Raw genomic sequence first — 15454 nt, forward strand, 5'->3', positions numbered from 1 at the left:
GGATAAACGGAACCACTCGTTTCCTAGCGCCTAAACCTGCTTCTGACAGGTACGACCCACTGTCGGGCCAGCGCGTCTTGTCAGCTCGGCCTCCAGCATGGTCTCTTTCCTTGCTCCCAGCCGTCCCTGCTCCTTCTCCAGCGAGGATGCCGAGCTTGAGCCGTCTCCTCCCTCGGCCGAGCGTTCCGGCCATGAGCACCTCTGTGTAGCCCCGCCTCTACATCACCTCCTCCTCCCCTGCTCCCCGCGCTCGGCCGCGCTGCCGCTCCGCCGCTTGCGCCGCTGTACGCCCGCGCGCCACCGCGTGTTGCTCCGCTCGCGCTCCCAGATGCTCCGACGCTCGCGCTGCTCTGCTGCTCCCACGCTGCGTCGCGCCCTTGCTCGCCGCGCGTGGCTGCTCGTCGCGCGCGCCCCGGCTGGCCGTGCTCGCGGCCGCTCGCCGCAGCGCGCCGCGCGCCCCTTCTCCCCGCGCATCGATGATTTCCGCGTTGCTCTCCGTGGCCCGCCGCGCGCCTCTGTTCGCCGCGCTGCCCTCCGCGGCCATGGCAGCGAGCTCGGCCTGCAGCAGCTCCTGGATCGTGTAGCAAGACGATGGCCAGCTACAGCTTCTAGATGGGGAATAGAGACGGAGGAAGAAGAGAGAGTTGCCACGTTGGCACGCCATGTCAGCCTGACCTGTGGACCCGCCTTGTCAGTTTTTGGGTTATTCGCTAGGAACTGGATACTTAGTTTAATCCGGTTGTTTTTAGTAAAAGAATGTAGACCGGTACCAATATATAACCCTAGCCGTTAATGTGGTGGTTTTTTATAATTTACCTTATTGATGAAGTCTTAGACGAAGATTAACACCCCAATCTCTTAAACTATCAAATCTGAATCCTGAATTAGTTTCTGTTCAATCTTGACAATAAAGCTGTTTTTTTAAGGAAACACGGTACAGACGCAAGCACTCACACACACGCACGTACACTCACCCCTATGAACGCACGCACACACACCCTATCTTTATGAGCACCTCCGAGAGACTGGTCTGCCGGCAGATCATCTTTAAGTAGTATAATAGCTAAATGTAAGCATTACCATGTCATCTTTAAGTAGTATAATAGTTAGCATGTATAATAAGTTGGTTATAAAAACATTATTTTATTAATAGCAGGCCCACATACAGTCTCAGAGGGTGACTAGAAGCACGTGTTGCAGCTGGCTACTAGTTAACAGCCCACTTCTCTTCTCTCTCCTTTTCTCTTTCCTCCAACTAAACACCAAAATAATATTTTAATTTTTATAGCCACCTTATAACCCATTATTATTCTCCTTGCTCTAGGTCAGCAAGACACATGAGGAATTGGGAACATCGGATCAGAGCAGCAGTCAGCACCGCCCGTTGGTCGACTCACGCGGCGCGTTGGCATGGAGAGCGTTCATCCCGAGTCCCGACGCTGTCCACGTAGCTGTTGCCGGCGTCACAAGGCTCCAACTGAAGGACAAATGCCGGCCGGGCGGCCGGCGTCACCGTTCACCAAGCATTTGTTTCATCTGGGGTGGACTGGTGGAAAACTGGAAACGCCGGAACGGCCGCACGAATGGTAGACTAGCCCGGCCGTAGACCGTGTGGTGTGGATCGACATTCCAAAAGGTCCACGCAGGTCTTCTTCCCGGTGAATATCTCTGGTGATGGTGATTGCTTAGGCGATTAAACTGCTATGCCTCCCAGAGAAAGATAATAATGCTAGTACTAAATTATCTGGGTGATGAACCGCACCGAGATTTAAATATTTGGAAAGGACCACCGGCCAATTTCAGTTCATCAACTCTAGATGTATAAAAAGGGTATAAAAAACATAGGTAGGTCCATCAGTCCATCACTACAAGACTCTAGATAGATTTAGTCTCCCTTTTTCTTGAGGATACCTTTTTTTTTTCCCGAAGCAAACGAGAATAGCTGCCCACCTTGTACCGCATCACCGAATAGATCAGGACAAGAAAAGCTAACGTCAGATGTGAATGTGCCTTTCTTCAGTTGACTTACAAACAGCCAAATAAATACATCAAGGATCAAGTTGTGCAGCTTGCACCTTGCATCCAAGTCATAATAATCGTGTGGAAGTGAAATGGTACATTGGTATGAACATCTGTAAGCAGCTGAGAACAAATTAAGATACTTCATGTTGCCTGCCGGTTCCTTTGGTTAGATACTTCAGTAGCAGTCTGCAGAATAACTGCACAAAAATTCTAAATACTCGCTCCGTTTCATAATTCTTGTCTTAAATTTGTCTAGAAATAGATGCATTTATTCGTAAAAAACGTCTAGATACATGTAATATTTTGACAAGAATTATGGGACGGAGAAAGTACTTGGAAGGAACCATCGAATATTGTCAAGTAATGCTGGTCCATTGCACCGTATCCAGAAAAAGATAACTGTACAGGTCGCACACTTACGTACAAGACGAGATGAGCGGCTCTTCAGTCAACTATTTAACTCCAAAGCAACCAAAGAGAGAGTCCAGTAAGCCAGAAAAAGCTACAGATGCATCAACTCACTTTCAATAAATCCGAGCATCAACTATTTAACTCCAAAGCAACCAAAGAGAGAGTCCAATAAGCCAGAAAAAGCTACAGATGCATCAACTTGCACTTTAATAAATCCAAGCATCGTCAATAATGTGTCAAGTTACGCAGCCTAGAGCCTAATAATAATCTGATGACCAAAAAACTGAAATACAGTATGTCTTATGTTAGTCAGCTGGTTAATCTCAAATCAGCATATCAAATAAATTATTCCCTCCGATTCAGGTACCTGATATAAGAAAGAGCTGTAGAACTTCTGATTTCTGAAACAGGTCTGTCTCTTGGAAGGAAGCTCCGGTTTCCAAGAACCAGCAGTGTGTAATCAGTTCCATATGAAAAGGTTGTCGTACGGTGCTCAAGTTTTGGTACATCCATATGCAACTTGTGAACATACATTACGAATGTGCCGTTCCTCATTAAAGATATGGAGCAAGTTGGAGTTCTGTTTTCAGCCACTTGACCACACTGAATGTTCCCTCAAAAATAAAAATATAAGGCACACTGATTGATTTGCCCGTACAAAACTCCAAATAAAGCTAGCCCACTGCCTGCCCCACGTTCCCTTCACCAACCTTCAGTTCTTCAACAACACCATGGCTGCTCTTCTCTACATCCGCATGGTGCTGCTCCTCGTCTCACTGATGCCACGTGCTGCACAGCCGGCACTCGCCCCGCCAACCAAACCCACAGACCTCGCTGCGCTGTTCGCCTTCAAAGCACAGGTCAAGGACCCTCTTGGTATCCTCGACAGCAACTGGAGCACCAGTGCATCGCCTTGCTCGTGGGTTGGGGTCTCGTGCGACCGACGCGGGCATCATGTGACAGGCCTAGAGTTCGACGGCGTGCCGCTCCAGGGCAGCATCGCCCCACAGCTCGGCAACCTCTCCTTCCTCTCCAGCCTTGTTCTCAGCAACACCAGCCTCGTGGGCCCTGTGCCGAGAGAGCTTGGTGGCCTGCCTCGGCTCCAAAATCTTGTCCTCTCATACAACAGCTTGTCAGGTACCATCCCCTCCACACTTGGCAACCTCACAAGCCTTGAGTCTCTTTATCTTGATAGCAACAACCTCTTCGGGTCAATGCCAAGTGAGCTCGGGAATCTGAACAATCTTCAGTCTCTAAGACTGTCAAATAATGACTTGAGCGGGCTGATACCTCCTGGCTTGTTCAACAACACACCCAATTTGCGTTTAGTACGATTAGGCTCAAACAGGCTGACAGGAGCAATTCCTGATAGCATCGGCTCATTGTCGAAGCTGGAGATGCTAGTCCTGGAACGCAATCTTCTATCAGGCCCCATGCCTCCTGCTATCTTCAATATGTCCCAGCTGCAAACTATAGCTATCACAAGGAACAACCTCTCAGGTCCAATCCCTTCAAATGAGAGCTTTTACCTCCCTATGTTGGAGTTTATCTCCCTCGGTGAAAATCAGTTTGATGGACCTATCCCGCATGGTCTTTCAGCATGCAAGAACCTTCACATGCTCTCCCTTCCTGTGAATAATTTCACTGGTCCTGTGCCATCATGGCTGGCAATGATGCCAAACCTCACCAGAATTTACCTGTCAACAAATGGTCTCACTGGAAAGATCCCTATGGAACTGAGCAACAATACTGGGCTTCTTGGTTTGGACCTCAGCCAGAACAAGCTTGAGGGGGGAGTCCCACCAGAGTATGGACAGCTGAGAAACCTCAGTTATCTAAGCTTTGCAAACAACCGAATAACAGGTTCCATTCCAGAATCCATAGGCTATCTTTCTAACCTCACAGTAATAGATTTTGTTGGAAATGATTTGACTGGATCGGTGCCAATTTCATTTGGGAACCTGCTGAACCTTCGTCGTATCTGGCTCAGTGGGAACCAGCTCAGTGGGGACCTCGACTTCTTGTCCGCACTTTCAAAATGCAGGAGCCTGAAAACAATTGCCATGACAAACAACGCATTCACAGGGAGGCTACCAGCCTATATTGGAAACCTTAGCACGGTCCTCGAAACATTTATAGCAGATAACAATGGGATCACCGGAAGCATCCCTAGTACATTGGCTAATCTTACCAACTTATTGGTTCTGTCTCTGAGTGGAAACAAGCTGAGCGGGAGGATCCCCACACCAATCACTGCAATGAGCAATCTCCAAGAACTCAACCTCGCAAATAATAGCTTGTCTGGCACCATACCAACAGAAATCAATGGATTAAAAAGCTTGTCTAGCTTGCATCTTGACAACAATAGACTTGTTGGTTCCATTCCAAGTAGTGTCAGCAACCTAAGCCAGATACAGATTATGACACTATCCTACAACTTATTGTCTTCCACAATACCAACAGGTCTATGGCACCATCAGAAACTAATGGAGCTTGATTTGTCAGAGAACTCTTTCAGTGGTTCCCTACCTGTCGACATAGGGAAACTGACGGCAATTAGCAAGATGGATCTATCAAACAACCAGCTATCAGGTGACATCCCAGCTTCCTTTGGCGAATTGCAGATGATGATTTATCTGAATCTGTCCAGCAACTTACTAGAAGGATCGGTACCAGACTCAGTTGGCAAGTTACTAAGTATTGAGGAGTTAGATTTCTCCTCCAATGCACTTTCTGGTGCCATTCCAAAGTCCTTGGCCAATCTCACATACCTTACCAACTTGAACCTATCTTTCAACAGGTTAGATGGAAAGATACCAGAAGGAGGTGTGTTCTCCAACATCACTCTAAAATCATTGATGGGAAACAGAGCACTCTGCGGCCTTCCAAGGGAAGGAATAGCGCGATGCCAGAACAACATGCACTCAACGTCAAAACAACTACTGCTGAAAGTCATATTACCTGCAGTAGTGACACTATTTATTTTATCTGCTTGCCTGTGCATGTTGGTTAGAAAAAAAATGAATAAGCATGAAAAGATGCCATTACCCACAGACACAGATTTGGTGAATTACCAGTTGATCTCATACCATGAGCTTGTCCGTGCAACAAGCAACTTCAGTGATGATAACCTGCTAGGGGCTGGAGGCTTTGGTAAAGTCTTCAGAGGTCAGCTAGATGATGAGTCTGTCATTGCAATAAAGGTTCTCAATATGCAAGACGAAGTAGCTTCAAAGAGCTTTGACACAGAATGCCGCGCACTACGAATGGCCCGGCATCGGAACTTGGTGAGGATAGTTAGCACTTGCTCCAATCTTGAGTTTAAAGCACTGGTTCTTGAGTATATGCCCAATGGTAGTTTAGATGATTGGCTGCATTCAAATGGAGGAAGGCACATTAGTTTCCTACAACAGCTTGGAATCATGCTGGATGTTGCAATGGCGATGGAGTATCTACATCACCAGCACTTCGAAGTTGTCCTGCATTTTGATTTAAAGCCTAGCAATATTTTGCTTGACATGGACATGATTGCACATGTTGCTGACTTCGGAATTTCCAAGCTGCTGGCGGGAGATGACAACTCTATTGTGTTAACAAGCATGCCAGGCACAGTAGGATACATGGCACCAGGTAATTTCCATTGCAAAGTCTGATAAAATATTTCCTATTGTTCTCATAGACATAAGCTCACTGGTTTCCTTTTGACATGGAACAGAGTTTGGATCAACAGGAAAAGCATCACGGAGGAGTGACGTTTACAGCTTCGGGATTGTTGTCCTTGAAATCTTCACAAGGAAAAAACCAACTGATCCAATGTTTGTTGGTGAGTTGAGCTTAAGACAGTGGGTTAGTGAAGCATTCCCACATGAACTCTCTACTGTCACTGACTCTGCCATACTGCAAAATGAACCAAAGTATGGTACTGATATGAAAAGCAATCCCTCTGATGCCCCATCCACCATCTTAAATACTTGCCTAGTGTCCATCATTGAGTTGGGCTTGCTTTGCTCTAGAACTGCACCTGATGAGAGAATGCCAATGGATGATGTGGTTGTCAGATTAAACAAGATCAAGACAAATTATTGTTCTCAGCTAGCGAATTAAGGAGCTCACTTAGGGAAAGTTTTCTTTTTGTTGTTGTTGTTCTTCTTACCTTCCTGTATAAGTATTTGTACTTCGTAATATATTTCCCCCTCAATGAAATTAAGCTAAGCACCCTGCTTCTATCCTCACAAGAAAAAGCATGGACATCTGACATATCATATTTGAGAATCGCATATTTCTTAGTTTCTGACATTAGGTAAAAAACCATATATATTGCAACAACTAATGACGTGCAACTGGACCTGATTAACAGATCACACAAACAGCGGACTGAACAATGGCAAGGATGCATTGCGGGCACTCTCTCATGGATTTGAATTGGGAACGCAAGTAATAAATCGCTACAGTTGAGAATGCAGAATTAGGACAATAGCATACCAGCATTTTCCAATCCCGACCGGATTGCTAATCGAGGCAAGGAAGCAGCAGTGCGATTGCCGATCCACGGGCTCCACCGACCAACACTGATCCCATTCCCATCGCGAAACCCTAAATCCTTACTTGGAGTTGTACTCCAGCTTAGCTCTGTCGCATCGTGATCCATGAAGACGGGGTAGAAGCAAAGGGGATTCGCTCTACTAGCGTGGCCCCTTGGGCGCAGCTCGCGGTGGCGCGCGCGCGACGATCTCGCCATCGCTGGCCGGCATCTGATTCTCTGTCGCGGAGGACTCGGCACTGGATGCCTGGGAGCCCAAAATGGTAGTAGGTGGACAACGACTCGCTGGGCTCGAGCCCACGAGCCGTGTAGACGGCCCATGTCATTGTGTCAAAATGGCTGCAGCAACATCGCGAGCCGGGCGTCGGCTGATTATGGTAGGCTAACTGAACTCTCAAGTTCTCCTAAAAAAAAATCCTCTCAAAAAAGAAAAAGAAAAAACTGAACTCTCAAGTATAATTCAACTAGTTAAGAGCCCGTGTGTTGCTACGGAGAAAAAATGAATGCAAAAGATAAAATCAATCTCATGAAAATATTTTTTTCTTTTCTACATGTCAGTGCACATTTAATGATGGATGACAACTCATTAAGCACTAAACTAAAGATAGGTGACAATGACAACACTCATACACAGTGGAATGGAGGTGAAAATATAATCAACTCAGATTTTATACTTTTTCCGATCCATAATAAGTGTCTTAAATTTTGTACTAACTTAGTATACAAAGTTGTACTATCTGGATCGGAAGGAGTAACTAATTATAACGGTCAGCTAACATAATATACATTGTATGTTCGATCAGATCTCAGCTCTAACTGTGAAAAAATCAGTGGAGAAAAAAAAAGCTTCACTCGCTTCAACGTGTACCAAATATCTGTGCATTCCCAACTTAATTCAAAGCGGTCAACAATCAAGAAAACAACTTCGTACTTCATGTCGTTAAGAAGGAGCATAAGCTATTCTGAATACGCAATAAACATTTATCCATCGAATTAGGAAACAAAAATAGGTATTTCCACAACTGACCCTCGCCTTCCTTTTATGCAACCAACACAGTATATATAGCCATTTCTTCCCCGCTACCTCTTCCCAAGCAGCATTGCAGGCTCTAAATTAAAGAATAGTAGCCATTGCTTATAATCACATATTCAAGATCTTGTCTTGCTGGACGAATACATAAAAATAATGTTAATTTCTGAAGCACTCAATGACACCAATAAGATCATCTTGGCAAGACAATGTTAACATATTTCATGACAACTGTGGTTTTAACATATTTCATGGCAGATCTTATTGCCGACCCAAGACAATGTTAACATATTTCTTAGATTTCAATTTGATTGCTAAATTATAAGAGATAATAACAACAATTCTAAAAGAATCCGACTACTTGACCATTCAATTTACATGTACGGCTTCGCCAACAAAGAATATATGTGCATTTAGCACTTCTGCTGAACAAACAGTGAAGTTTGGATCATGGACTGAAGACCAAGACCAGCAATGAATTAGATGTGAAACTAAAACACCAGCTTTTAGGGCACCACTTCTGCTCAACAAACAGTGAAGTTTAGATCATCATAAACAGATGTCCCAAGTATAGTCCTGAACTATATTATTTGTGAATGCTGCATACTACTGCAATATCCTTGTCTATCCTAACATATCATTGAAGTAGTGAACTATACATCAAGATTTATGTTTGTACCTGAGATACTGAATGCTATTCACTGGAGCCCCTGTCCATCCTTCTGAAGCAAACTTTTGCATTGAACATGACCAAATATTTCCAGCTGAAACTAATAAGTGCATATGTAACCTCCTAAATCTCCCCATCTACAAATCACTGGCTCTATTCTCATCTCCTCTAATATGGGATTCCTCATCTCTAGCTCCATATTGAACAGCCACTGAAACTACTAGTACCCTAAACATGATAAAATGCAATAGTAAATATATAATGTGTTGTGAATCATATTTTAGAGAAGAATATTCTCTATTGACCCTAATATATACCGTGTTGTTCATCAAGCCCTTTAAGCAAGCATCTACTACTTATCTACTATTGGCGAGCAGAGAAAAAATATAAATTTATCTTAACCAGAAGTACGAATAACAAAAAAGATATGCAGAGTAGAAAATGCAGAACCGTAACACCTTATTTTTGCTCCAGTTTTCACATTATTCGTCATATTGAGCAAACTTAGGGTCTTTGGGAAGATATTTACTGATACTTAAATTCTGACATTGTGACCTATTTCATACGATGGACAGATCCATCCTAGTTTCTGAACTATTAATGTCTCAGGTGAACATACCAATCAACCCTAAAGGTCACAACAAATGGAAATTGCAAAAGGATTGGAAACTAACCCAGCTGACGCATCACCATAGCAGCATCACTTCTACTTCATCCTTCTGGCCTCTCCCTTTATCCTCTATCTCTGACCCCTCTCTTTTCCCTGCTCGTCAGGAACACATTAGCCACACCGATGCATGCCTGAACCTCCCTTCTTCTACCTTTCTTCACATTGCATAGTCGGGGGCCATGCTGGTGGATATTCCCCAGCGGCCAGCAGAGGTAGAGCTAGGTGACCATCGGATATGCACAGGATAGCGATGGTCGGCGAGGCCCGTGGTTCCAATGGGTAGCATGTGATGGCAAGTGGACGTCCGGCACGGCAACAAGAGCGGAACGCGGTGCAGACAGTGGCGACGAACAGTGGTGCAGGCAGCGGGCGACGGCAAGGCTGAGCCGTTGAGGCACCAGCGGCGCAAGGAATCGAGATGCCGGGAGGCCCAGATGCAGCCCATAACAGCCGCCGTCTCGCCTCAACTGGCCGCCGCCGCTGCGGGCGGGCCCACGCAGCCGCCTCGCCATGGCTGCTTCCGTGCGGCCACCTGGAGTGCCGACCGCGGAGCCCCGCAGCCGCAGTCACTGCACGGTCTTGACAAATTAAAACCATGTCCCGAGTCATGTAGAACGTACACATGAATGAAAACCAGAGAAGACCATACCGAAACGACACCAAATTGTTCCTGCAAGCACAGATAATCCTCTCAATCCCTTCACGACCCATCAAGTAGAACAGATTTATGAAAAGCTAGTATCCTACTGCGTGCACGCAGCCTCGGCAGCGGCCATCGCGGCATCCCTGTGGTCCTCCTCCTCGATCCATGTCCAGTAGTGGCGCTTAAAGGCGATGGCCGCGCCGCCGCCCCCGTGTCCCTCGCCCTCGACCACCTCGGTGTCCACCGCGTGCAGCACATACTTGGAGGGGAGATCACCGGGGTAGGATGCCGACTCCCGCTCATCCACACGCGGCTCCGCCTCTGGGCCTCCCACTCGCGGCCTAAGATCCGGACGTGGGCGCCAGGAAGAGGAAGCGGCAACCTGCGACGGCAAGGAAAAAGGAGAGGGGACGGCTCAATCCAGATCTTGGGAGAAAAAAGTCCGAGAGAGAGGCGGTGGTTCAGCGTGCGGGTGGAGGTGATGCGGGTGCGGCGGCGGCGGCGGCAGAGGTGGAGATGTAGCTTGCCAGCTCGCCTCGCTGGTGGCCAGGTCGCGGTGGTCGAGGCGGAGCGGGAGGGTGGAAGAAAGGGGGCATGCACGATGCGGGAGGGATGTTTTTTCGAAGGTTCAGATTGGGATGGTTTTCCAGTGTTGCGGCCCGCGGAATCGAGCGGGCGGGGCGAGATGGGGGTGGAGAGAGCCCGAAGGACGACGGACGTACCAAACTCGAAATTAAGTAGGATAAAGAAAATCCACTAGCAGCACAGTTGATACGAACTGGGTAAGCTAGCTAGCACGGTGTAATTAATGTTCCCTTGCCTCACAAGTCAGCCAGCCCGAAAAGTGGCGGCAGCTAGCTAGCACCGTGTCATGGACGTTACGAACCGTGGCCGCCCAAATTAGATTTAGTCGTGCATGGCAGACTGGAACTTTCCACTTCTGCGCACACACGCCTCGGAGGCGCTCGTCGAGTGAGGCGCAGAACCTCATGAGTCACGGCGCCGCAACGGGATTTCCCATTTCCATGGGAGAGTTTGAGTACGTAGCGGTGCCAGAGCCGTTGTACCATCCAGGCATTCACTGCGGGCTGACTAGTTTGATCGTTCGTAAATGTGATGTGAACTGCCATCCGATTGATGGACCGAGAAAACAGAAAGCATGGGCCGCCATTCCACCCTCTGTACAGTACACAGTTGATAGCTCTCTGCTTCGATCATCCACTCAGAAGGCGACTGCACTTGGTAGTCAATTCCAGCCAGGCGCGACTACGTCTTCCAAAAAGCCTCCGATGCATGCATCGATCAATCAACTCCGGCCCCGTTGTACCAAAGTGCACGCCTAGCTATGCCTACGCAGCAGAACCAAGCAGGCAAGCACCACACGGCCACCATGGCTCATCTTGTCCTGCTAACCATGGTGGCTTTGTCGCTGCAGCTGCTGCCCGGCACGGCGGCGCTCGAACCGCAGCCAGCGAACGCCACCAACAACGACCGCTCCGCGCTGCTCGCGTTCAGGGCCAGTGTGCGCGACCCACGAGGCGTCCTGCACCGGAGCTGGACAGCGCGCGCCAACTTCTGCGGCTGGCTCGGCGTCTCCTGCGACGCACGCGGCCGCCGTGTCATGGCGCTGTCGCTGCCCGGCGTGCCACTCGTTGGCGCCATACCGCCGGAGCTCGGCAACCTCTCCTCGCTCTCCCATCTCAACCTCAGCCGCACCGGGCTGGCCGGCATGATCCCGGCTGAGCTTGGCCGGCTCGCGCGGCTCAAACACCTGGACCTCAAGGAGAACAAGCTGTCAGGTACCATCTCCTCGTCGCTCGGCAACCTCACCGAGCTCGAGCATCTTGACATCGGCTACAATGGCCTCTCCGGGGCTATTCCAGCAGAGCTGCAGAAGCTGCGCAAGCTCCGGTACATAAGCTTGAACTCCAACGACTTGAGTGGCACCATACCTATAGGTCTCTTCAACAACACGCCTGATCTGAGTGTGATATGGCTTGGCCGGAACAGGCTTGCTGGAACCATACCTCACTCCATTGCCGTTTTGAGGAAGCTTGAGATCCTAGTCCTAGAACTCAATATTCTGGATGGCCCTGTCCCTCCTGCCATCTTTAACATGTCGAAGCTCCGAATCTTCGGTCTGGGGGATAACAATCTTTTCGGTTCTTTCCCTGGCAACAAGAGCTTTAACCTCCCCATGCTGCAGAAACTAGGTCTTTCTTCAAATCACTTCACTGGCCACATCCAGCCGGCATTGGCTAGATGCAAAAACCTTGAGGTTCTTTCCTTGTCCATTAATAACTTCACTGGTCCTGTGCCAGCATGGTTGGCAACAATGCCTAGGCTTTATGCCCTTCTACTGGCTGCAAATAACCTCATCGGTAAGATCCCGGTTGAGCTAAGCAACCTCACAGGCCTTGTCATGCTTGACCTTAGTGTCAACCAGCTGGAAGGAGAGATTCCACCTGGAATAGGCTATCTGAAAAACCTCAATGCCTTGAGCTTCTCGACAAACCTTCTAACAGGTACCATTCCTGAATCCATTGGCAACATATCAAGCATCAGAATTCTTGATCTGACATTCAATACGTTCACTGGATCAGTGCCCACCACGTTTGGGAACATCCTTGGTCTTACAGGCCTGTATGTTGGTGCAAACAAACTCAGCGGCAAGCTAAATTTTCTCGGTGCACTGTCCAATTGCAAGAATCTAAGCGCACTTGGAATATCCTACAATGCTTTTACAGGAAGAATACCTGGCTATTTGGGGAACCTTAGTTCCCAGTTGCAGGAGTTCATAGTAAGTTTTAATAGCCTAACAGGGAGCATTCCAAATACAATTGCAAATCTCAGCAGCCTTATGATAGTTGATCTAGATGGAAACCAACTGAGCGGGGTGATACCTGTATCCATCACTACACTGAACAATCTCCAAGAGCTGAACCTTGCCAACAACACCATTTCCGGTGCAATCCCAGAAGAAATTTCCAGATTAACACGCCTGGTAAGATTGTATCTTGATAAAAACCAGTTATCTGGCTCCATTCCAAGTAGTGTGGGCAATCTAAGTGAGCTGCAGTACATGACATCTTCCCTTAACTCACTTTCTTCAACCATACCCTTGAGTTTGTGGCATCTTTCGAAGCTTCTCAGTCTTAATCTGTCATACAACATGTTGACTGGTCCACTGGCCATGGATGTTAGCCAAGTAAAACAAATCGCTCAAATGGACCTCTCCAGCAATCTAATGACTGGTGGCTTACCAGATTCCTTGGGCAGGCTCCAGATGCTGAACTATCTGAACCTGTCAAACAATTCATTCCATGAACAGATACCAAGCTCATTTGGAGGGCTAGTCAGCATAGAGACCATGGACCTATCATATAATTCCCTTTCGGGCAGCATACCAGCGTCACTGGCCAATCTGACATTCCTCACTAGCTTGAACCTCTCTTTCAATAGACTAGATGGTGCGATACCGGATAGTGGAGTTTTCTCAAACATCACTCTCCAGTCTTTGAGAGGAAACAATGCTCTTTGTGGCCTCCCACGTCTAGGCATCTCGCCCTGCCAAAGCAACCATAGATCACAGGAATCATTGATAAAAATCATACTTCCCATTGTCGGGGGGTTTGCAATTTTGGCTACCTGCTTGTGTGTACTGCTCAGAACAAAGATCAAGAAGTGGAAAAAGGTATCAATTCCCTCCGAGTCCAGCATAATCAACTACCCGCTGATATCATTCCATGAGCTTGTTCGTGCCACAACAAACTTCAGTGAGAGCAACCTGATTGGATCTGGAAACTTTGGCAAAGTCTTCAAGGGTCAGCTAGATGATGAATCGATTGTCGCAGTAAAGGTCCTCAGCATGCAACATGAAGGAGCCTCGGTGAGTTTTCATGTAGAGTGCAGTGCTCTGCGCATGGCCCGTCACCGGAACCTAGTAAGAATACTTAGCACTTGCTCCAATTTTGAATTCAAGGCACTGGTGCTCCAGTACATGCCAAATGGGAGTTTGGATAGCTGGCTGCACTCCAGCAACAGCCAGCAGTGTTTGGGGTTCCTCAAGAGGTTAGAAATTATGTTAGAGGTAGCAATGGCAATGGAGTACCTACACCACCAGAAAAATGAGGTTGTTCTTCATTGTGATATTAAGCCTAGCAATGTATTGCTGGATGAAGACATGACTGCACATGTTGCTGATTTTGGCATTGCCAAGTTGTTGCTTGGCGATAATAACTCCGTTGCATTGACAAGCATGCCCGGTACGATTGGCTACATGGCACCAGGTATTATACTCACTTACCAATCTTGTCAGCACATAAAGCTGTTATGCATGTAGAAATGTGTCTTATTTTGTGTTATGTTCTAATATGCGAAAAAACAGAGTATGGATCAACTGGTAAAGCATCACGGATGAGTGATGTTTTTAGCTACGGGATCATGCTTCTGGAGGTCTTCACGGGGAAAAGACCCACGGATCCGATGTTTAGTGGGGAACTGAGCTTGTGGCAGTGGGTTAGTGAAGCATTTCCATCCAAACTTATAGATGTAATTGACCACAAAATTCTCTCGACTGGAAGCAGGAGTCGTTTTCATGCTGACAAGAGCACCTTGCAAGAGCAGTCCGCCATCCTCAACACATGTCTTGCATCTGTAATTGAGCTGAGTTTACGGTGCTCCTCAACAATACCCGATGAAAGAACCCCGATGAACAATGTGGTAGTGAAGTTGAATAAGATCAAGGTGCATTATTGCTCCCAACAGAGGTAGAGAGCCACCAGACTCACCTGCTGCTGTCATATCACATATAGAACAGAAGATCATCTACTTCTTGAGCTAACAATAAGAGTAATACTGTACTACTTGTGTACTAGAATAGACCCCTACAAAGGCATGAAACATATAACTTATTCTCACGAATATATGGTTGTCCATCCACTTGAGTACAACAGGATAATGTACCATATAGTATGTCATAGCAATGGAATTCTTAGTGAATCCCAATTCGACATTAATTGTATAAATGACTTGTCAAACAACATATTATCGGCTTACATACTAGTTAGGAGATGTCTCGAGTGTTTCATGTTTCTATTTTTTTTAGATGTGCTGGGAACGCTTATGTCATGGCCTACATTGATATTGGACGTGTAATGTGTGATATATCCATATATCTATCTTAACCATGTTTATCCACCATGTCACCAGAATAGACACATACACTGGGGGAAAAAGAAAATAGCATGCACATCGCACCTAAATTAAGAGCATATCAAAGCCATACTTTTCCTACCTAATTGATTTGGAATCACAGCAACCATTGGCCAAGGACGCATTCACCTCGCAGAGTTGCAGTCATCACAAGACGTAATGGGAATGAATTACTCAATTACTTCCATAAGAAGATCCATTATGTGCCCCAAAAATTTCGAGCTCCGCTTCCATTACAGAACACCGCAACTTGA

General features: G+C 47.0%; 2 protein-coding genes and 1 long non-coding RNA gene across 4 annotated transcripts; 2 read left to right on the forward strand and 1 right to left on the reverse strand.

The window, feature by feature from the left end:
* Nucleotides 1-2373: 2373 nt before the first annotated feature.
* On the reverse strand, nucleotides 2374-3112 carry LOC112270917. Its single transcript, XR_002963545.1, has 2 exons — nucleotides 2801-3112; nucleotides 2374-2716 (listed from the first exon to the last, which is right to left on the reverse strand). It is a non-coding gene; the product is annotated as an uncharacterized LOC112270917 (long non-coding RNA).
* On the forward strand, nucleotides 3112-6662 carry LOC100840518 (putative receptor-like protein kinase At3g47110). Its single transcript, XM_014899878.2, has 2 exons — nucleotides 3112-6063; nucleotides 6149-6662. The coding sequence occupies exons 1-2, from the start codon at nucleotides 3165-3167 to the stop codon at nucleotides 6535-6537; spliced, it is 3288 nt and encodes a 1095-aa protein (XP_014755364.1). The 5' UTR covers nucleotides 3112-3164; the 3' UTR covers nucleotides 6538-6662.
* A 4470-nt stretch (nucleotides 6663-11132) lies between these two features.
* LOC106866121 (putative receptor-like protein kinase At3g47110) lies at nucleotides 11133-15059 on the forward strand. 2 transcript variants are annotated; one of them, XM_024458290.1, is made up of 3 exons: nucleotides 11133-12511; nucleotides 12590-14275; nucleotides 14374-15059. In XM_024458290.1, the coding sequence occupies exons 1-3, from the start codon at nucleotides 11332-11334 to the stop codon at nucleotides 14757-14759; spliced, it is 3252 nt and encodes a 1083-aa protein (XP_024314058.1). In that variant the 5' UTR covers nucleotides 11133-11331; the 3' UTR covers nucleotides 14760-15059. The 2 variants fall into 2 exon arrangements, with proteins under 2 accessions (XP_024314058.1, XP_014754340.2); XM_014898854.2 differs by having other exon boundaries at nucleotides 11133-14275.
* The last annotated feature ends 395 nt before the right edge of the window (nucleotides 15060-15454 follow it).

The sequence above is a fragment of the Brachypodium distachyon genome, chromosome 2, assembly GCF_000005505.3.
Source record: "Brachypodium distachyon strain Bd21 chromosome 2, Brachypodium_distachyon_v3.0, whole genome shotgun sequence".
Classification (NCBI taxonomy): domain Eukaryota; kingdom Viridiplantae; phylum Streptophyta; class Magnoliopsida; order Poales; family Poaceae; genus Brachypodium; species Brachypodium distachyon.

Bases quoted from the DNA above. Each gene is read 5' to 3' on its own strand.
- LOC106866121 (XM_014898854.2), top strand. From the start codon at position 11,332: ATGCCTACGCAGCAGAACCAAGCAGGCAAGCACCACACGGCCACCATG. The intron at 14,276-14,373 runs GTATTATACTCA...GCGAAAAAACAG, and splicing joins GATTGGCTACATGGCACCAG to AGTATGGATCAACTGGTAAA.
- LOC100840518 (XM_014899878.2), top strand. From the start codon at position 3,165: ATGGCTGCTCTTCTCTACATCCGCATGGTGCTGCTCCTCGTCTCACTG. The intron at 6,064-6,148 runs GTAATTTCCATT...GACATGGAACAG, and splicing joins AGTAGGATACATGGCACCAG to AGTTTGGATCAACAGGAAAA.